Below are 22543 nucleotides of genomic sequence, written 5' to 3'. Positions count from 1 at the left end.
TTTATTTATTTATATACGTTATATATTTATTGATAAAAAAATATAAAAATTTGTGATAAAAAAATTGTCTTAAAAAGTTTATTATCAATATTTTTATGTGAATAATTTCTTTTATTNATATTTTATTATTAAATAACTTTTTTTTTGACAAGATGAAACAGTTGTACGAGAACTAGAGAAGAGAAAAGAGAGTTCTAAATCTTATAAGTCCAGTTTTAGAGAAGAAGAAAGAGTAAAAACAGTTCTCACAGTTAACTGAACTGAAACTGTTATAAGTTCAGTTTTTAAAAACTGAACCATAAAACAGTTAACTGAACTGTTAGTAAAAGTGGATCAGTATTTTTAGTATAATATAGTACAATTAACTACAGATCAGTTATTTTTACCCAGCCCTACTCTTTATATTAAGTTAATGGATCATTACCTAGACTCTAACCACATAGAAAATGCCATCATAACACATTTTAACTATTAATCTTAATTAATCATTATTCACTTTTATTTTCACAAAGTCTTAATTATTATATTTTGTTGCTGATATAGAAAATCTCGGTTGCCTAAACATAATCCAAACTAAAATCAAATACTCAAGATAATCTCAAATATACATATTATACTAATTTAATCTTAAATATTTGATTATATAGAAATTTAGTAATTTCTCTCCATCAAAAAATAAGTGTTACAATATATTCGATAGTAGTGGCAATAATTTATTTGAAGTATTTACTGGAAGGGATCATGTTAAAACTAGCTAATGATTTTGAATTAAGTAAATCAGATTAACTTTTAATATAGTTTATAATTGTTTATTCACAACAAATTAGAAAAAATACACTTTTTATAAGTAAAAGGTTAAACCTATAATAAAATTTAGGATAAATATATTTTTGTTTTTTAACTTTTAGTGAAAATTAAAATTAATTTCTCTTTGAAACTTTGACTTCCCTTATTTTTAACATTGTATAAATTTAGTTCATTTAACCAAAATTTGTTAAGTTTATTTGAGGTTTCAAATACATTTCTTAATTAATATTAAAAAAAATATGTTAAATAATATTTACAACTCAAATACTATTATGAAATACTTTTGAAATGTCAAATATACTTAGCAAAATTTGGTTAAAAAGATTAAATTCACAAAAGACTAAATTGGACTAAAATTTTAAACAGAAACTAATTTCAATGATAAAAAATATATTTAATCCTAAAATTTATTACTTAACACTGACCAGCATAAAAAATAATGCATTTTATAATGATTAAAGCCTCTTTCTTACAAAAATATGACATATTTTAATATTTTCACTATTACATATCTTTTAGAGCTATATTAAAACAAGCAAACTTTCTTATACATTTTTCATAAAAAATTTGGACTTTTTATATCATAACAATTCTAACTAATATAAAAATTCTGTTTTAACCGTCACAAAAATTGATTACTAGATTAATAAAAGATTATAAAAAAAAAGGTTAAGATCAATATTTAAAATATATGAAAATATATTGAAGTTTATCTTATATCATGATATTCTATAATAAAATTTATAAAATAATAATAGATAAAAAATAAAATTATTTATAATTAATAATAAAACATATAAGTTATTGTTGTTATTTTTATTTATCAAATCATTTTTTATTCTTTTGTGCTGAAGATTTTCATATAGCAATCTTCTTTACCTGACATATTTTTTTCATACATTTTATATTAAAATGTATTTATTTTAATACTTTAGTTTTTTTCTATTTTAATTTTATTTAATATTTATTATTATAATAACTTATACAAGTTAGTTAATTTAATACTAAACCTTTTATAATTTCCTTTACATATCCATCGATCCTTAATAGTATTTTATGGGTAGTTTGTTTAGATAATTAAAAAAATTGGTTAATTAATATGAATATATAATGTTGAATGAGGTAAATAAAGTTTACACCAAAATAACGTTATAAAATAAAAATTCATTATTAATTATTATATATTTATTATTGGTTGAACTAAAAAACTAATGAATTTGTAATAACGAAAGATAACTTTTTTTTTTTATTTCAAGGTATGTAAAGCGTACAATGGATACGTGGTATATAGAACAAAATTGTGAGTTGGCGCGTGGCTCTCACTCTGGTGTGTGTCCCTACCGGAGAAGAAGAAGAGAAGCTGAAAGATAAGGAAGCCAAACTCAGCAAAGCAATTAACAAAGGACTCGTCTTTCCCTCCTACCAATGGCTACTTCCATTAACAGGTTTTTCCCATATCTCTCACACGCGCCTTTTTCCATCACATTCAATTTAACTCGTGAATTTCTCGTTTGAAGCAGTGTTCTTGGGTGGAAATATTCCTCATTTTTCTCACAATCCAATGCCTTCAACATGGTTTCGCCTCCTTTCAAACCAAAACCCCCACTCTCCAAGTTTTCTCCCACTTGCTCTGCCGCCTCCTCTTCCTCTGGTACCTTTCGTTTCTTCCTTCCCTTTGTCTTTTCAACTCAAATCAGGAACTGGGTTCATCTCTTTTTTCTTAATTGTGCTCAATTTCAGTTGGGGTATTTGGGGGCGGTCGTTTGGAGGGGGAAATGTTGTTGCTTTATCTATATGTGATACTCTGCAATATTCCAGCACCTCTCATTGTGTGGTGCTAGAAAAAGGCAATTCCGATAACAAATGAATTATTTGTAGGATTGTAGAATTTGACTGAAGCAATAAAGAGGAAAAGAAAATGAATGTTTTTTTTGAAGAAGCATACACTTATGTGGCTAAGGTTTTATATTATGATAGCCTGTTCCGGTAGTAGTTTTTTTGTCTATCCTTGATATTGTTGAAAATTGGGGATAAATGAAGCTGATGTGGCTTCAGTTGCAGTGGCAGATACCCTAAAAGCCTATTGCAATCAGAATTGAATTTGCAAGCTGTTTTTTATAACCTTGTCTGTTCTTAGAAGCTGTGTAACTTAGTTTCACGAATTTGCAAATTCTTGAAAAGGTAGGAGGGACCTGTATTATTCAAACAATTCTGTTGAAGAGAGTGTCATGAGCTTGTGTTCAGCCTTTGATTTTTGTGTTTCATGATAGACACGTCCCTGCAAACATGCAGAAATTGGTTTGGATGATTTTTCTTTTCTATTTTATTTAGATCCACTATTGGTTAAGGCTGCCAGGGGAGACCCTGTTGGTCGTCCTCCAGCATGGATGATGCGACAGGCAGGAAGGTACATGGCTGTTTACAGAAAGCTTGCTGAGAAATATCCATCCTTCAGAGAGAGGTCAGAGACAACTGATCTCATTGTGGAAATTTCTTTGCAGCCCTGGAAAGCTTTCAGGCCGGATGGAGTCATTATCTTCTCGGACATTCTTACACCACTTCCTGCATTTGGAGTTGATTTTGACATAGAAGACATAAGGGGACCTGTTATACATTCCCCCATTCGTTCTGAAGAGGGATTGAAAACTTTGCATCCAATTGACCTTGACAAACTTAGATTTGTTGGAGAATCACTTAAGATACTGCGCCGAGAGGTAAGATTTATATTGACACATCAATCATGTCATGCATCCTGCTAATCATGTGTCTCCCTTACTGATTCTATTTTATTCAGGTTGGTGGTCATGCAGCTGTTTTGGGTTTTGTGGGAGCTCCTTGGACAATAGCAACATACATTGTGGAAGGGGGTACAACACGCACATATACAACCATTAAGAGCATGTGCCACACTGCTCCACATGTATTGAAGACTTTGCTTTCTCATTTGACGCAGGCAATAGCTGATTATGTTATTTTCCAAGTGGAGTCTGGGGCTCACTGCATACAAATATTTGACTCATGGGGTGGACAACTACCACCTGATATGTGGGAACGCTGGTCAAAGCCTTATATTAAAGAGGTAAGTGGGAAAAATATCCTCATTTCTTTCTTGGATGATGAAATTTCATTTTAATTTTTTAAACTTTTCAATTTAGGATTCTTGTTATATTAAGCCTCCACTTTTGCTTTTAACTTATAACAGCTTTGACTTTAACTTAGTTCTTTAGTTGGAGAAAGGAAAACAGTATGTAGCTTGCTGAGGTTTGCAACGATAAGCAGATTGTGGTAGACTAAAGCTACAATGCTCTAAGCCTCCTTGATTTGTATTGTTGGTTCACTTGGTAGAAATATGACCAGATTTAAACCTCTTAAATGTAATTTTTCTGGGCTAAAAAGAAAATCTTTGTAACATATATGAGAATAAGTTCAATGGATTTCAATATTATGGCTCTTGACTTTCTGGGGAGGCGGGAATCCAATTCAGATGATGCAAATTTACTTGCTCCTTTTAATATTTGATTAAGATTACTATTGCTGTCAGTATCGTTTTACAATACGCAAACTCAAGGTTAGATACTATCTTATCTTTCTCTAGTTTTTGGCTTTTTGTCATGTACTGCTTTCTGAATGTCCAGATTGTACATTTGGTCAAGAAAAAATGCCCTGAGGTACCAATTGTTCTTTATATAAATGGAAATGGTGGCCTTCTGGAGCGTATGAAAGACACTGGAGTTGATGTTATAGGGCTAGACTGGACAGTGGATATGGCAGATGGAAGAAGAAGATTGGGTAGTGGGATTGGTGTGCAGGGAAATGTGGACCCTGCCTACTTATTCTCCCCTCTTGCTGCCCTGACTGAGGAAATTCAGAGGTTGGTGACATAATTTCCTGGTGCTTTGGTATTCATGACGTAATTCCATGAGTTCATATATAATATAACTAGAAATAACATAATCATTACTTGCCTATAGAAGCATCATTCATTGTAGCTTTAAGTTTACATGTAGTCATTCACTTTAGTCCTTTTTGCTACAACCAAATGTTTAGGTTGCATATTTTCTGTTCAAGATCTGGTGTCTAAGATGTGGAGTTGAACCACCCCTTCCATTTGCTTAATTAGCGGTGGCGGATTTGAAAATAATTAAACAGTTAACAGCAGCAACTAACAACAAAACAGAGACAAAACACTCGTTACATAGCTATGTTATTGATCTTACAGTCTCAATAATGAAGTAATTCAAATTACACTTGGTGACTGAGGTTGATGTCAGTTGTGTATCAATGAATTATCTTGACTTCTTCATATGATAATTATTTGTCAGGGTTGTGAGGTGTGCGGGGCCCAGACGGCACATCCTTAATCTAGGGCATGGTGTTCTTGTTGGCACACCTGAAGAAGCTGTTGCACATTTCTTTGAAGTAGCTAGGAGCTTGCAGTTTGATGCACTTTTTCAAAACAATGCTGCAAAAGACCCTAATCTAGTAGCATAAGCACAGTGCCTCAAGTGTTGCTATTTGTTTTACATTGTATTGGAGTTATTTCAAGATCTTCTCCAAATGAAGGGTGTAGGTTAGTCCTTTCTTTGTCTTATGCTGCTATGATGTGTCAAAAGTCTGAGTATTTGCACATTTCTGTACCGGCTAACTAAATGAAGTTGTGATTTAACCTTCTAATGTATTTATAATTGACTTGTAAATTCCTTCGAACTGCATAATTTTTGTAAATTCCTCTCGACTTGGGGTGACACCTGTCTTTGTACTATTAGTTTATTTTAAAGAATTAATTAATTTAGAATTTTTTATGCCTTGTCTGCTCAAATGGTAGTTGACCTACTTTGTAACATTTGTTAAAATTAACTTATTTGGAACTGAAAAAGTCTTCAATAAAAGCTTCCTTGTAAAATTTTGAAATAGAAAGTGATATTTTTTTATATAGTATTTTCCAACATGCACACTTATGTTTCTTAAAATTGTTATTTTGCTGATCTATTTAAACTGTAAGTTGCTTGGGCTTATGATATTTGTTTTTAACTTTGTTAAGAAAAATATTCTCAACAAGTTACATGACATCGGATAAGTTTTTTCATTTGCCAAAAGAATGCATATAAAAAATGTTATTTAAAGAAAAAGTAAAATATAACAATTTCATAAACACACTAAAATGAAAATTAAGAAAATCAAGTGATTTTACTGAGTACGGAATGTTCATGTTGAGAGAAAAATATATTCAATTTGTGTGCGTTCAAGATCATGAGGGTGTTACACATTACTTTTAACAAAGTAGGTTTTCAAATAAATTGGAACAGAGTTTTCTTAAATAAAGAACATAGTGAAAAAGTACAATATGCATTATTTTAGGTTTAGTTTTTGGGTTTATCAAGGGGAAGGGTGCATAGAAGAGTTTGCTCATTGTGTTATGTTCTGTTATGAGCCTTTTCTTAAAGGTACATGCAAATCCAAGAGTAACTTTAAGCACATAGGTGAAATGTTACTGCATGAACACAGGGATGGTTGTTGCCTTATGCTTGAGAGCCTCGTTTACTGTCTTGAGAGCCTTGTCATATGACAAAAATCCCATAAAATGGAACTTATAGCCATCCGTTGTGATAACCTGCATGTGTTTTTCTGATGGATTCAATCCATTTGTGAGAGAACAGACTTTGCTCAACTGATCCAGATTCACTATCACCTACGTATTCCCCAGAAAAAAAAATCAGTTCTCCTTACCAGAAAGTTCCTCTCATTAGACACTTGTCTCACTTTGATTAAAGAAATTGGTATGTATGAATCTTCTGGTTTAGTTTAAATGGGGTCTGTTATTTTGTAACATAATGAATAGTGTGTGAACATCAATCCTTCAAAAAACTAATTCAAGTGAATTGCTTGAAATCATGACAAGGCAATGAGGAAAACAAGAACCTTATAATAAATGCATTGATGTTGCTGCTGCAGGGAGAATGGATGATGGCATAGTGGATGGTCACTGCAAAATGCTAATCTTTTAGTTGATATATAAAGTGTTCCAATCACAGGCTTGGAGTCTGTGGAAAGGTAGCAAGCATATGGCTGTAAGAGTTTCTCTCCTGGGAAAGCCCCAAATGTTTGCTGAAATAACTTTTCAGGACCTCCTGATGCAAGTACCTTTGTTCCTTGAATAAGTTTAGCAATTGCAGCATCAGCTGGTTTAGAACTAACTCTTACTGGCACAAAAAATACATTACAGTTAAGTCAGGACGGAATTTCAAACACTTAAATGGGTCTCATCATAAGTAAATAACCAAGGCCTAGGTTGAATTAGCTCCTATCTTATGTGAGCCTTTTAATTAAGTATTACATTCTTAATTACAGGAAAAAAAAAACTTAAAATGTTTGTAAATGATGTTTGAAAATTAGATGAGGCATTTCCAAACATTTAAGTTTTATAAGTTAATTTTAATTCATGAGACTTCTATAAGATTGTGGAAATCTTTTTCTTTTCTAGATAAACTACTGTCATCACATAAAAAATATATTAAAATAAGTAAATATAAAACATTAAATCACTTATACTATTTTCTATATTTTTGTTTATGAAGGATGAAAAATTTTAAACCTTAAATGCCTAGAAAGATGTAAACACCAAATAACATGATACAAACTCATTAGAGCTTAGAAAAAGTTTTCTTTAACAAAGAAAATATATATTTTCTATTTATTTTGATACTATACCATTGCTTATCCTACAGATGAATTGTCTTCATGAGGACTCAAAACTTAGTTAGTATGTCTTTATAAAAATTAGGCCAACTCAATTAGTTGAACTTTAACTAACTTGTTGACTGGTTTAGTATGCAAGAAAGTCTGAAGCAAACCTTTGTTATTTATTTATTCATTGTATGTATGATTTGGTAAAAGTAAAAAATATCATGTATTCAACTTCCAAGTGATGGTGGACAAGTTTACCAACATTTCATGAAAGAAACAAATATTACAAAGACAAAGAGGGCAATAATCTTTCCATCATGCGACTGAGAGAAAAAAAAGGCAGAAGAAAACTCACAGTGATGAAGTATGTTGTTAACCATGGTCTCAGCTTGTTTAGTTGTTTCTTGAACCTTCTTGCCATAATTATTTATTGCACCATATATTTTATCCCTTGAATTGGAACCTGAAATCATGATGGGAAAATCAGTGAAACAAAAATAAATTTAGTTACAGAAACAGAAGCTCTTGAAAATTTCTCACGTTTGTCAGCTGCAGGGGAAGGGGGATCAGAGGAAATATAAACATAAGGATTGTTGCTTTCCATGGTAGTCGTACTAGTGGTAACAGTAATCTCTGTGTGATAACTCATCATTTCCCTGTTTGGAGAAACAAGTGAGTACAAAGTTTGATAAAAGAGCTAAGAGATAGGAGAGGAACAAGGGAGAACAGCTAGAGAAGAATGTAAGGCCAATATAGTCGTGTGAATATATTCAAGATATAAAGAAAACATTATAAAAGAAAGATGCTGCCAACTTAGAATTTGATGCTAAAAAGCACTCTCAAAATTATAATTTGTATATTTGCACTTACACAAAATTTGTGCTCTTACAACACATTATTAAAATAATGTCTTCCTCTACATGTAACTTATGATTGAATGTATTTAAATTAAATTACAAATAAAGTTTCTCAGCTGTTGTTTACTTAATGAAAAAATTATGTTGATGAAAAATAGAAATTACACTAGGTAAAACTCTTAAATTATTATTAACATTAAATAAAAATTCCAAATATTCACAGTTCTTAGTTGTATCAGAACCTATTCTCCCATTGTTAAAGAAAATGGATGCCCAAAAGCAACTTGCGATTCATCTTCAAAATTAGTAGCTTATTTAAAAGGAGAAGAGTGTATATCTAAAAATTTACTAAAACATAATAACAAATTTTAAATTAATTTTTCATTTTTATACTAACTTTTTATTTTTTTTACTTTTCCTTCATATTATTGAAGGCTCGTGTTTGAAACTTGCTCTACAACCTTTGAGTAATAAAATGATACAAAAGGTAACACAGAAAAATTGGGCAGAGTAAGGTAAGAATGGGGGATAAATCAGCACTTTCAGTCAAGTCATAATTAAAATACATCAATCCCTGAACAATTAAGTTACTCAAATTCAAGTTAGAAAAAGATTATAGTTGAAACAAATCATCTATGCAAGAGGGAGTGAAGATTGAGCTCAAATAATAAATTCAAAGAGGAAATAGATTATTGAAACAAATACCTTTTATATGTTAAAAAGTGGTATTACCTTGCAAAAATCCTAGTATACGTGAAAACAATATTTAACAAGACCTGAAATATAAAATTAAAAAAAAAAAGCATCAATAGTTAAACAATAAAAAATTTTAAAAAATTATTAATAATTGGATCTATTCCTCCACAATTGTCATTTTTTAATCTTAAATTCATTAGAGTTTGTCATTAATAGTCTAAGGAGAATGACTCACGATGTTTAATGAAGAGTTTAAGAGATTGATAATTCATATTAGAACCTGGTTATCGTGTCTACGGTAAGTGTTACTATTATGATCCAAAGTTCATTAAATGACATTTTTAGGGTCAATCACCATATATTCAAGATATTGTCCATTTTGAAGCATAAAACTCCATCATGATTTTATCCTTAAGAAATATTTCAGAAGATAGAAAAAAAAAAAATTTAAATTGTTTTAAACCTCTAACTTCTAAACGATATAGAATTATTGAAACATGAAAAGAATATACCTATAGTAAGTATCTATCTCTCCCTCTTTGTTGTTCCTTTTTCTTTTCTATGCTAAAATTTCTTTTTAAAACCGAAATGGATGTATGGCGTTTTAATTTAATAACAATAGCCCTCGTCTAAGGATATTAACGTGTAATTATGGGTTTAGGGATTTTGGAAAGGGAATGGAAATTAATATTAGAGTTCAATTCAACCTTTATATTACACGTAGATTGCATTATGAACTTCAATAATGTATGCATGAATATTTTTTAAAGTTGGAAAAGTATAAATTAGAATATCATATTTGTTTGATAGTGAGTATCACAATCTATTTCATGACTTTCTCATTTGTATGTCCCCACTCTCCCTCCAGAGTCTTCCATCACATAAACCACAACAAACAACCATTCTTTACGTAACCTTCATAAAATTAAGGTAAAAGCTGTCCTTAAAATAATTAGGCTTTTCAAACAGGAAAATAACATGAGTGCACAAACTCTAATAAAAAAAGTTTTGTAAAAGGGTTAAATATGTTTTTCGTCTCCCAACTATTGGCTGTTTTTGTGTTTAGTCCCTCTTTCAAACTATAGTACAATTTAGTCCTATAACTTTAGAAAACTATGGTTTTAGTCTTTTTTACTAAAATTTTTAAACTTTATTTATTGTTTCAAGCACGTTACATTATAGCATTTGGATTGTTTACACTGTTTGACACACGTTACATTATAGCATTTGGATTGTTTACACTGTTTGACACATTTTTGCTTCAATGTTAACTGAGAAATGCGTTTGAAACAACAAATAAAGTTAAAAAAATTTGGTAAAAAGGACTAAAACCAGAGTTTTCTAAAGTTGAAGAACTAAATTGTACTATAGTTTNAAAGAGGGACTAAACACAAAACCAGCTAATAGTTGGGGAACGAAAAACATATTTAACCCTTTGTAAAATTTTACTAAATCACTTAAACGATTATCTTTAATTAACTTGAAAAATATGAATTGTATATTTTAAGCCGAACCAAACCAATCATAACCTTATTACAAACTTTAATTTACTGAACATCCATGTCCTGAAACAGAACATAGTTTTATTGCAACATATACCACAAATAAGAATTATTTGAAGCAACTTATTCAAACTCGAAAACCAATAATGGTTTTGAATTCACTAATTAGGCACCTTAATATACCCAACGTGTGAGGAATTGTTCACTCTGGTGAGGGTTTGCAAATCATAAGCTATCCAACACCTGGAATTCTCCCTGTGGTAGAAATAACCAACACACTTGCAATCCTTAGTGCATTTGTTTCCACAGTTACTCTCACTCACTCTGTCTCCTGTAGTGTATTTGCTCATGTAATGTTCAACTCCTTCAACTTTGTAGTAGTGAAACTCATTTGCCTTGCATGATGTCACAGTCTTGGCACTGCAATTGCTGCTCCACCCAAACACTCCATTTTCCAATGGACAACCCACACATTGGTTCTCATCACACAACCCAAATTTCCCACATCTCTCAGGCAATTGACACTCACTCTCATCAGAATCTCTGTCAAAAAGTGTGTAGCTCACTTGCCACACACCATCACGCACATCCATGAAGTAAGTGTGGAATTTGATGTTTCCGTCAATTCCAAGCCTGAGGTATGTTATGGTGCTGTTGTTCACCGGCCTGCCAATGATTCTGTTGCCACTGGTGGAAGAATTGGCCTCGAAGTAATCGAATCCGATTTCAAAGCTCTCTGAATCAGAAGTGAGGGTGACGTTTTCAAGGGAGTTTTCTTGAATGGAAAACCAATCAGATGAAAACCAATACAGAATTGGCCTAGGGGAATTCTTGCTCTTGTAGTACAAGGCCAAGCCTTTACGCTCCAAAACCAAACTATAACCTCCATCTACATTCTCCTTCTCTGAAAGCCTACTGACCAATTTGGATGGCCCTTTTGCTCTGAGATACTGACCCACCAAAAGGGTGTCTGTGGGATGATCAAAACTCTGCCAAACAAACCTTCCCTGTCCATCAAGGAGGACCATGTTACCGTTTGGAAGCAACCTGAAGGCCACAACACCCTTGTTGGAAGTGTTGGTTTGCCAAGCGATTCTGCCATCAGCTTCGGCCAGCACAAGGTTTCCATCACTGCCAAGTGAAAAAGTGGCGTTCTCTCCAACTGGGTTGCCTCTGTTGGCCTCCCACACCCATCTAAATAGTTGCTCCGAGCGTTGCAGTCCAACGCGCAAAGCTAGAGTGAAGGCATTTGGAGTTGTGTTGTAGAAACCAACTTGGAAAGGAGAGTTGAAGATGCTTATCATTCTGTAATCAGCACCATACTCCACGATGAAGGGTCCAAGTTCACCTGAGTTCTCAAACTTGAAGGTCTCATTCTGCGGAACAATTGCATGAGCGATGATGGCGAACGATGAGAAGAACAATAAGGCAGGAAGAATAGAAGTTTTGGGTAAAGAAAGAGAAGCCATTGTTGTTGTAATTGATGGATATGTTATACGTAAGTGAGTGAGGTCTTCTATATATAGAAAAAATTCAGAACATATTACAACATTCTGTAGCCACCTTTGGTCAAGGTTTTCAGCTCAAACATCACGAAGAATGTGATCTAGATTTGGATCCAGATCAAACTCGTACTACTACCGTATGGGAAATTGTATTTTCAATTTCGTGAATGACTTGGTGGGTCATCTTTGTACTACTATTATCTTGCTTTTCTTAAGCTTTGTGTATAAACAAAACATTTTTAGATGAGAAAGATGTCACCGATCACGAATTTCCGTGTCCTAAAGTGCAAAAATATGACTATTTTATGAAAATCATCCTTTGGTACCTAATTCATTAGAACGTGGCAGCATTCATTTGTATCTTTGGATAAGATCCTTTGAAAAAAATCCAATAAAATAAGATTGCTTTTACAAGACAGAAAGCAAATATGTACCTTAGTATTGCATTATTTCAAACAGTATGGTTTTCTGCATTGGATGATCCATTAAATATATGAAGCATAAATTTAGTTTTAAATTTGAGTAATTATAATTACAATGTACATTGTAGTATATAAAAATAAAACTAATTTTGTAATAATTCTTTTCTTGAAATTAAGTTCAAGTTTTATCAAATTATATATATATATATATATATATATATATATATATATATATATATATATATATATATATATTTGTTNTTAGTTGTTACATTTTAGTAAAATGTACTAAATTTTAGATAAAAATATAAATTTAGTTATTTATCACGATTGCTATATATTAATAGTTTTTATCTTTTATTTTAAAAAATAATTATCTTTTATTTTATTTTATTTTAAAAACTAATTACTTTTTAAAAAATTATAATAAAAGGTAATAATTACTAATACACTTAACAACAAGATAATAAATAACTAACTTTTATTTTTTTATTTTAAATTAAATTTTAACATTATTAAAATACTTTTAAATTTAAAATTAATTTTTTTAATAGAAATTGTTTTATACGTATTATGGGAAATTAGCAAGCATATATATATATATATATATATATATATATATATATATATATATATATATATATATATATATATATATATATTAGGTGGCTGGCTGGTGATTAAGTCAACGTGATTTAACATGGTCAAAGCTTTGAGCTGCCAGTTGTTTTGTGTTCGAGGATTGTCTTTTCTTGACACAATCATACTTGTCTTAACGGATTGCAATTTATCTGAATTTCGTTTTCAATTATTGTAATTATCATTATGTTTCATTTTAAATTAAATGTGTAATTTAATTAATCTAATTTGTGATAATATTAAGTAATTGATAATTTACTTAAGAAAAAAAAAAAAGAGACGTATCTTGAGAAGATTTTAGTGGAAGACAGGCTGCTATTCGGACTCTGTTTTGTCGGTGGATTAGCTCAAAACGAAGCCAATGACCCAGTAATGTTGCCTCTTTTGACTTCCAATTGTCTCAACATATTTTTTCTATTCTTATTTATCTTTTTATTCAAAAAATTGATTTAAAAAATTAAAAATATAACTAGTTATTTTTTATATTTGAATTATCTTAAAATTTTATTTTACCATTATTTCTATTTATGATAACATTTTGTTGATGCGTTGCTTATTATAGAAAAACATCAGTTTTTGTTGCAATCAAAATATTTATTACGTTAACGGCTTTCTTTCTTTACTTCTTTTCTCTCTCTTTCATTTTTATTTTTCTTTCCTCACGCAAAACTAGTTAAATGTTTAGTATTTTTTTTCTTGCAGATATAACAAACGATAAAGTGAAATCAAACATATATTAATCACTTAATAATATCTTGAGATATATATAATAAAATTGTTAATTTTATAACAACCTTATTACCAAATTTTATTTAAGATCATATTTAATTGATTTATAAAATAAAAAATTACTTTGTCCATGCATGAAATTAAATTCTCTTTTAGAGAGTATAGTAAGAATATAGAAACTAAAGATTTGTAATCTCCCTGTTCATTTTTGTTTTTATTTATCACGCATTATAATGGTATACGATTTTGGTCTTTAAATTCTAGTAACAGTTTCAAATTTTATAATGATTGTACTTTGAACGTATTCATCATTTTTAAAAGAACTTTGACTTAATTTTAGAACTTGCCATTCAACAATATATTTGTTTCTTTAGAATTACAGTAACTATTGCTAAATTATATATTTGTAAAATATGTTTTCAACCCTAAATTCATTAAAATAATATTATTACAGGTATTAACGTTTTTTAAATTTGAAACTTCTCCAGAAGATGATCCAACAAGAAAATTTTGATGATGATGTCTTGGAGAAAGATTAAAGACTTAAAAGAATGATATGGCTTAAAAGAGAAAATTTTGTTATTCAAGACTTGCCTTTGTCGTGTTTAGAGAGTTATATCGTTTGGAGTAGGGGTGGACAAATGAAACTGTACTGTATTGCTAAAAACTGTACTGAACTAAAAACTGATTTGTTTAAATTGAACTAACGGTAAAACAGTTTAAACAAACTGAACTGAACTGAATTGTAAATTGTACTAAACTACAATATAAACTGAACTGAACTACTAACTGAATTGTAAATTTTACTAAATTACAATATAAACTGAACTAAACTATTAACTGAATTGTAAACTGCACTAATTTTAACTACTATATTATTTTTATTTTTTTTAGAGGAAAAATTATAATAAAAGTTTATGATATTCATCCCCCTCAATTCTTCGAAGGCAAATGTGAAAAGTGTGGATAGTAGTTAGAATAGTTTAGCTTATGATATTTTTTAGCGTATAATATTTTCTTTTAAATTAGTTACTTCATAGATTAATGATCTCTTATTTAACTTTATAAATTTATCTTTCTTAATTCCACTATTCACAAATTTATTAAATTAATTACGTTTACCGTGCTGAAAGTACATAGACGACATATTTCATTCCTTCTATTAATTCTACAAACAATATTCACCAAAATTATGTAAATTATGATAGTAAAAAATAAGTTAAGAAACTAAAAAGAAATGCATGCTAAAATATTTTAAATATCAACTAAAACAGTAAACATAATAATGTAACTACTTCAAACTTTATAATAAAGTAGAATTAATAAGTGGATTCTGAACCATAAGATTTTAATCCTAGTAGTTAGAGCAATTAAAATATCTCAAAAACAGACAAAATGCAGACATCAGCAGCAGTGAGGACTTGTTCGATACATTTTCAAGACAAAATGCAGACCTAGGTATAATTAGTTTATGTATAAATTTGTTTGTAAAATCTCATCTCATTAATTTTTAAGGTATAAATTACATGTAGTTTATAAAAAAAAAGAAACTTTTTTTTATTTTTCTTCCATAAATCACTAGTGCAAAAACGTTGTTTAACGTCACCCATTAGATGGGGTTCCGTGAAAATCCAACGTCTATTACTTCACGGTGGCATTATAGTAAATAAATTGGAAAACTAGACGTCAGTTTTGATGTCAGGCGACGTCTATGACATCATAGACATCGCACCTGCTGCAAACTGACGTCTAATTGCCTGAGGTATGTGATAAGACAGTCCATTGACATCGGTGTTCACGGGGACCGACGTCTACTAGGCTGCAATTAATGCTGCCCGTCAAATTCCCAGGAGCTTAGGCGTCGGCTAGAAAGGGCGCCGACGCCTACGCGGTTCAGCTTTAGACGTCGAATAGACGTCGGATCCCGTGAAAAAGCGACATCGACTGGGCTACAATTAATGTTGTTCACCTAATTCCCCAGACAATTAGACGTCACGTAGTCAAACGCCGACGTCTAAGGCCTGTCTAGAAGGTGGGAAGACAAAAATTCTTCAATGTAGACGTCGATTCTGAGGGGCACCGACGTCTACGTTCCCGTGTTTTCACCAAATTCGAGGGTTTTAGACGTCGGCTGTGAGGGGCACCGACGTGAACTACCCTGACAGGAAACCAAAACGTCAATCTTTTCAGCTTCATAGACGTCGGATCCCCTGAAACACCGACATCTATAGACGTCGGTTTCGGGAACAACCGACGCCCCATTTCATTTTAAATAGACCGCAGACTTTGTGTTGTGTTTTAGTGCAGTTTTGATCCTTTCTTTGGATAACATAGTGTAACATTCTCCCTTTGCTTGCTTCCTCACAGGAAGAGATGCGATCTTTTGAGTTTTCTATGGCTTCCGACCCAAAATGGAACTTGGGTCCTTGTCTAATTCTCGTATCACCGTAATTTTTTTCCTTTGCGGTTGAATAATGGGAAGTAGTCATAGACCCAGATTCGGTTTTGGGTTGAATGTCATAGAAGATTCAAAAGACGCAAGCTTTTTTGTGGGGAAACTAGCGAGAGGAGAGTGTTACACAATGCTACCGAAAGTCTAGATCAAAACTGCACTAAAACACAACGCCCTTGATAGACGTCAATTAGTGCATGGTCCGACGTCTATAAGAACATAGACGTCGGTTAGTGTCATTTACAACCTCTATATATTCATGTTGACGTCGGTCTAGGAATAGGCGGACGTCTATATAGAGTAAATAGACGTTGGTTTGAGTATAAGCAGACGTCTATATAGACGTCGGTGGATATCGTTAACTGACGTGTATATAGACGTCGGTTGGATGAATTCCGACGTCACATAGACGTCACCCGTATAGACGTCGGTTGGGAAAGTGACGTTAAAAGCCCAAATTAATCGACGTTAAACAGCGTTTTTGCACTAGTGAATATTTATGGATAAAGCTAATGCGGCCTTACTAGTTTAAAAAGTATATGAATAGAATGAAAAATAAAATTAATATATTTAGTACAATTTGTATGAACTTCATCTAATACTGAATGCGTAAAAAGAGAATGTTAACCATCAAATAGTTAAATTTAGTTTATTTGAATTAACATATAACAAATTAAATTTAAAGATAAATTAACTCAATGTTTTTCACTTTTGTAACAAAGTAGACAATTTTTTTAATAAATTTACTTGTAAATAATTACATAAGAGAAAAAATTAAAAAAAAAAAAAAACTATAGTTATTTTAGAACGAAGTGATTTTTTAAGACAGTACAGTTAACTGCAGTTAACTGAATCAAAAATGTATTAAGTTCAGTTTTTAAAAACTGAATCATAAAACAATATATTTAAGTTATAGTAAAAATGGTTCAGTTCTTTTTAGTATAATATAGTACAATTAACTGTAGTACAATATAGTTCAGTATTTTTTGCCCAGCCCTAGTTTGGTGCTTTACCACATTTGGAGAGTTAAGCTTTATTATGTATGGAGAAGTTACAACATTTGGACTCAAGCATATGGTACTACAGTGTCTGGAACTCTTGTGCATTTGGAACTCTACAACATCTAGGGACTCAAAGTGTCTAGGCATTCAAGCGTCTATCAAATCAAACAACAAGTTATATACTGGACTTACTATAGGTAGATGCACATCAAGTTGAAAAGATTATTAAAAGAAGCATTATTTTAGATATATATTGGAATAATCAATAATCTTCTAGGATAATCGATTATTCTGACAAAAGTTCAGTAATGGTTAGTGGCTTTGGAATAACTGATTATTTCCTTAAATAATTGACTATCCTAGAGAAAAATAATTTTTTTTAAATACATCTCGAATAGTCAATTACCATCTTAGGACAATCGATTATTTGCGTCAGTTGTAGAGATTCTTCATATTTTGGTCTAATTTCAAATTGGGTCTATAAATAGTTTGCCTCTGAACACCTAAAGAAGCTTTTTTTGAGAATTTAAAAAGTGATATCTTAAGCAACTCTCAGTGCAAAAGGTTAGTGTACTTGCAAACCCTTATGTTGGTAGAAGGAAGTGCCTCCATTAGTGTGTCTAAGAGAGACCATATATGCTATTGCAAGGTTAAGTATTTCATCTTTTTGTGTGTCAAAAGAAAGTGTTTGTCATCTCTTGTTTGTCCAGAGAGGTAAACTATAAATCTCCACTTTACTCTGGTTTATTATTAGTATTTAGTTAATTTCTTCTTTAAAAAAAATTAACAACTGGAAGTAAGATCTTTTTATCTAAACCAGTATAAAATATCTTGTGCAAACTTTCTCTTTTCCTCTATTCGCTATTTACTATTAATATTTAAAGGAATCGTTTTTATTGTGAAACCATATTTTAAAAACAAAAAATTTTTAAAAGGAAAAATTTGTAATCAATAAACCAATTCACCCCCTCTTGGTTTTGTTCATACGTTTAAACTTTTCGTTGCGTATTTCTAACAACTGATATCAGATCTTGCTTTGGTAGTTTTTCAAATATTTCAAAAGTGGTCGGACAAAACCAAGTTTATGTCGAGGGTGCCTCCATCAATAGATCTCCACTTTTTACTGGTGATAACTATGCATTCTGGAAAGTCAGAATGCAAATATTTTTGGGGTCTATTGACAGAGGTGTTTGGGAAGCTGTTGTAAATGGACTCATAGTTCCCACCATTACTGTAAATGATGTGCAGGAAGAAAAACCTTATTTATAATGGATTGCTGAAGAAAATAGGTGAGCTCAATTTGATGTAAAAGCTCACAATATAATCTCTTTTGCTTTGGTTCTAGATGAGTTTTTACAGGATTTCAGTTTGCAAGATAGCTCAAGAGATCTGGGAAGTTCTTCGTGTTACTCATGAAGGAACTAACGAAGTGAAACATGCAATAAAGAATATCCTAATACGGGAATACGAGTTGTTCTGGATGGAAAAGGGTGAAACCACCATTGATGTGTAAAAACACTTCACACATATCGTCAACCATCTTTCTGGATTGGGTAAAACTTTTGAAACTGATAAACTTAACATTAAAATTATGAAATCTTTAAACTGGACATGACAACCAAAGGTTACTACAATCACCGAGTCTCAAAACTTGATGTCCATGTCAATGGCGGTGCTCTACTGGCCCTGTTTAGGAGATGTATATTTGGTGCAGAAGTCAAGGACATATTATGGCATTGCCATGACTCATGATTTTGAGGCCACTACAATGAAGAAAAGACTATTATGAAAATATTACAAGCATGTTTCTACTAGCCCTCTATCTTTAAAGATGCTTTTGAATATTACATAAAATGCGATAAATGTCAAAGAAGTGAAGGACTTTCAAGAAGGCATGAACTACCTGTGCAGAACATCATTGAGATATAACTATTTTATTATCGCAACATTGACTTTATGGGACCCCACCACCATCTCAATCACATGAGTACATCTTAGTAGTTATAGATTTTTTTTCAAAATAGGTGAAAGCAACAACAATTTAACGAGCTGACTAAAAAATATTCCTAAAAAGAGAAACATCTTTTAAAGATTTGGCTTACCAAAAATGTTGATAAGTGATGAGGATGCTCATTTTTTCAATGAGCAACTTAGAAAGGTGCTTGAGCACTACCATGTTAAACATATGATGACTACACCTTACGATCCTCAAACAAATGGCCAGTTAAAGTCTCAAATAAGGAGTTAATTTTTTTTTTGTTGAAAACAATTGCCAATTCTAGAAAAGATTAGTCATTAAAATTGGATGAAGAATTATGGGTATATAAGAAACTTTTAAAACACTTGTATGAATGACTCAATTTCAACTTGTTTAAGGTAAGACATGTCATTTTGAACTTGAACATAAAATCTTTTGGGCCTTGAAAGCCTTGAATTATGATCTTAAAGTTCTTGGTGAATAAAAGGAAATTAGTGGTTCATAAATGGGAGGAATTAATGCTACAAGCCTATAATTAAACCAATGACTATAAAAGCCAAATCAAGATTTACCATGATCATAAAATTTTGAAAAAAGGGTTTAAAGTAGGACAATTAGTCCTACTATTCAATGGTCACAACTTAATGCATACTAAGATGGTGAAATTGAAAAATTAACTATTACCACTAATCTAAGAGATCTTTAATAAATAAGGCGTCACAATAAAGATGTTAAACAAAGATTATTAAAAACAATCCCAAAGGGAGTGCTCATTTGCGCAGATTCATTGTGCAGATAGATTTATCACAATAAATTTGCGGGATTAGGATGTGTTCGTTTTTAGCGATTTGTGAGAGAATAAAGGAGAGGATTGCAAGATGCTATCTCTCCAAAAAGAAGAGATTTGCTAGAATAAAATATTCTTTTACCATAATATCCTTAATTTGTGTATAGATACTCATTCTGCACTCTTATATGTATGTCATATCATATAATAATAATAAGGCTTAATACCGCTTTTGGGCCCTAGTTTGGGGGGTTGTGCTCAAAATGGTCCTACCTTTTTTAAAAGGTAACAATTGGTCCCAACTTTTGAAAAAATTGTCCAAGTTAATCCTTTTTGGTTACGGTGTTAATTTTTTAACGGTGGAGCTGCTACCCTGGACAAAAAAGAATGACATGTCTATTATATGTGACTGTGTGGCTGTCTGAGGTTAAAATTGCGAAAGAAAATATAAATAACGTGGCAGTGGTTAAACATGGAGGAACCCAAACCCTAACTAGACTAGGCGCCGTAATATTTCCAAACAATGTTGGTGCAATCAAAGCTCCTCCGTTTCCAGCAAGAGGTCGACTCTTCTTCCAAAAGTTCCAACAATTCTCCCAAGAAGAAGTTCGATAGTAGCCAAGTAAGATTCCAATGCCGATACAAAGCTCCAGCAAAGACGTTAGAAAACCCCTGAATGATGCAGAGGAAATCTCTGCCGAGTAAACCAGTGCTATCATAAGAGCAAAACCCACACCCACACCTCCAACACACCTTCCAACCATTATTATTACAGGAAATTTATTTTATTTTGTTTGGTGGGTATTTCAGATTCACTTTAGTTTTGATGAATTGAATGAAAAGACGATTTTTTTTTCTTTTTCAATATTACTAGTTGTCACTTGGGGAAGAATGACATGAGAATGCTCATGGGAAAGACCTAATTTTTGTCCCTTACCATCTTTGTAGAATTTTTGTCCCTTATCATGGGAAAGCCGGTTACAATGAAGTTGTGAGTGTTCCAGAGAGTGCAGAAATAATATTCATCAATACTTGTTCCATTAGAGAAAACGCAGAAATAAAGTATGGCATAGGCTTAATTACTTTTGGTTTCTTAAGAGGCATTGGAAGAGCAATGTTGCTATTGGAAGAGCAAAGACTCTGCGCCCTCCCAAAGTAGTGATTTTGGGATCTATGGCTGAGAGGTTAAAGGAGAAGATACTTGATTCAGATAAACGGTTGATGCCCTCCACGTGATTGACGAAATGCTTGAACGAGATTCTAATTTTCCTCCCGATGATTTCACGGGTGAAGTTGTTTTTGGGGTGTTGGGGAAGCCACGGAAGAAGCTGTACTGGTAATGAAATTGTGGGATTGGTTACCAAGTTGTGTGAGCATGGAGTTTTTCCTAATGCTTTTAAGCTTACCCAAATGATAACAAAGATGTGCAATGCTCTGTTAACTGGGTTGAGAAGGGAGAGGAACACTCAGCGCATGAAGGGTTAGATTCAATTTATTTTTTCTTAAATTTAATAAATCTATTAATGTCACACAATCACTTAACACTGACACATAATTAACTTTAGTCTAGGGAAGCAGCTCCAACGTTAAATTTCTGACGCCGTTAGTGAAAAGGATTAACTTGGACAGTTTTTTCAAAAGTTGCGACCAATTGTTACCTTTTAAAAAAGGTAGGACCATTTTGAACACAACCTCCCAAACTAGGGACCAAAAGTGGTATTAAGCCTTATAATAATATTACTATTATATAATAATAATGTTAAATACTAATAGTGATACTATATAATAATAATATAATTAATATAATGGTAATAATAATATTAAATAATAATAATATATTAATATTAATTACAAAAATAAAACAATTATCTTATATTTTAACTAGTTTTTTAAAAATATTTATGTAAAAATTTATTCAAAGAATTTATAAAATTTATATTTCTCTATTTTATTATAATCTACATGTCTCTAATCTATTTTAATTAATTATTAGTTTTTTTATTTCTATTATTTTAAATAATTTTTATCAAAAAAATTACTTATAAATATTATTTTATATTTATATTACCATTAAAGACAATTTGATATTTTCATTATGTATTTATTAAAATATTTTTTTTTAATCTATCACATCGGTCAAATCATATACAAACGATTTCAAATTTTACTTATAAATCCACTCTTTATCACTTCCAAATTCAGTAAAAAAAACAACGCACAATTTACTCTTAAATCTCTTCCAAATCCTTCCACTTCCTCTTCCTACAATAATCTCCCTACACCTAGTAGAATTAGAAATTTCAAATTGAAATTTTTATTCTTACTTGCATTTAGAAAAAAAATAATGTTTTTCATTCATAATGATGGTAAAGTAGTGTCACAGAAAGCAGAGAAATTGGTCGGGGTAAAATCTTCACAAATTTTTTTATTTACTATCAACGTTGGAGTTGAGCTGCAAAGTGTGGGGATTTTAATAACCCACTC

General features: G+C 31.3%; 3 protein-coding genes across 5 annotated transcripts; 1 reads left to right on the top strand and 2 right to left on the bottom strand.

Annotated features, from left to right (window-relative positions):
* The first annotated feature begins 2104 nt into the window (after positions 1-2104).
* On the top strand, positions 2105-6994 carry LOC106778141 (uroporphyrinogen decarboxylase 1, chloroplastic). Of its 3 annotated transcripts, XR_001377008.2 has the most exons (7): positions 2105-2252; positions 2325-2458; positions 3139-3521; positions 3602-3886; positions 4443-4678; positions 5130-5377; positions 6760-6994. XR_001377008.2 is itself a non-coding variant. In XM_014666060.2 (6 exons), exons 1-6 carry the CDS (start codon positions 2233-2235, stop codon positions 5296-5298), a joined length of 1224 nt encoding a protein of 407 aa, XP_014521546.1. In that variant the 5' UTR covers positions 2105-2232; the 3' UTR covers positions 5299-5554. The 3 variants fall into 3 exon arrangements, 2 of the variants coding, with proteins under 2 accessions (XP_014521546.1, XP_014521545.1); XM_014666060.2 differs by lacking the exon at positions 6760-6994 and having other exon boundaries at positions 2328-2458; positions 5130-5554; XM_014666059.2 differs by lacking the exon at positions 6760-6994 and having other exon boundaries at positions 5130-5554.
* On the bottom strand, positions 6103-8363 carry LOC106778142 (GEM-like protein 2). Its single transcript, XM_022776050.1, has 4 exons — positions 8032-8363; positions 7847-7954; positions 6727-7007; positions 6103-6496 (listed from the first exon to the last, which is right to left on the bottom strand). The coding sequence occupies exons 1-4, from the start codon at positions 8141-8143 to the stop codon at positions 6296-6298; spliced, it is 702 nt and encodes a 233-aa protein (XP_022631771.1). The 5' UTR covers positions 8144-8363; the 3' UTR covers positions 6103-6295.
* A 2156-nt stretch (positions 8364-10519) lies between these two features.
* On the bottom strand, positions 10520-12129 carry LOC106778132 (epidermis-specific secreted glycoprotein EP1). Its single transcript, XM_014666047.2, has one exon. It carries the CDS (start codon positions 12013-12015, stop codon positions 10708-10710), a length of 1308 nt encoding a protein of 435 aa, XP_014521533.1. The 5' UTR covers positions 12016-12129; the 3' UTR covers positions 10520-10707.
* Positions 12130-22543: the final 10414 nt, after the last annotated feature.

The sequence above is a fragment of the Vigna radiata genome, unplaced genomic scaffold, assembly GCF_000741045.1.
Source record: "Vigna radiata var. radiata cultivar VC1973A unplaced genomic scaffold, Vradiata_ver6 scaffold_214, whole genome shotgun sequence".
Taxonomy (NCBI): domain Eukaryota; kingdom Viridiplantae; phylum Streptophyta; class Magnoliopsida; order Fabales; family Fabaceae; genus Vigna; species Vigna radiata.
Note: the sequence above shows the minus strand (reverse complement) of the source record. Positions and strands in the feature narration are given on the sequence as shown.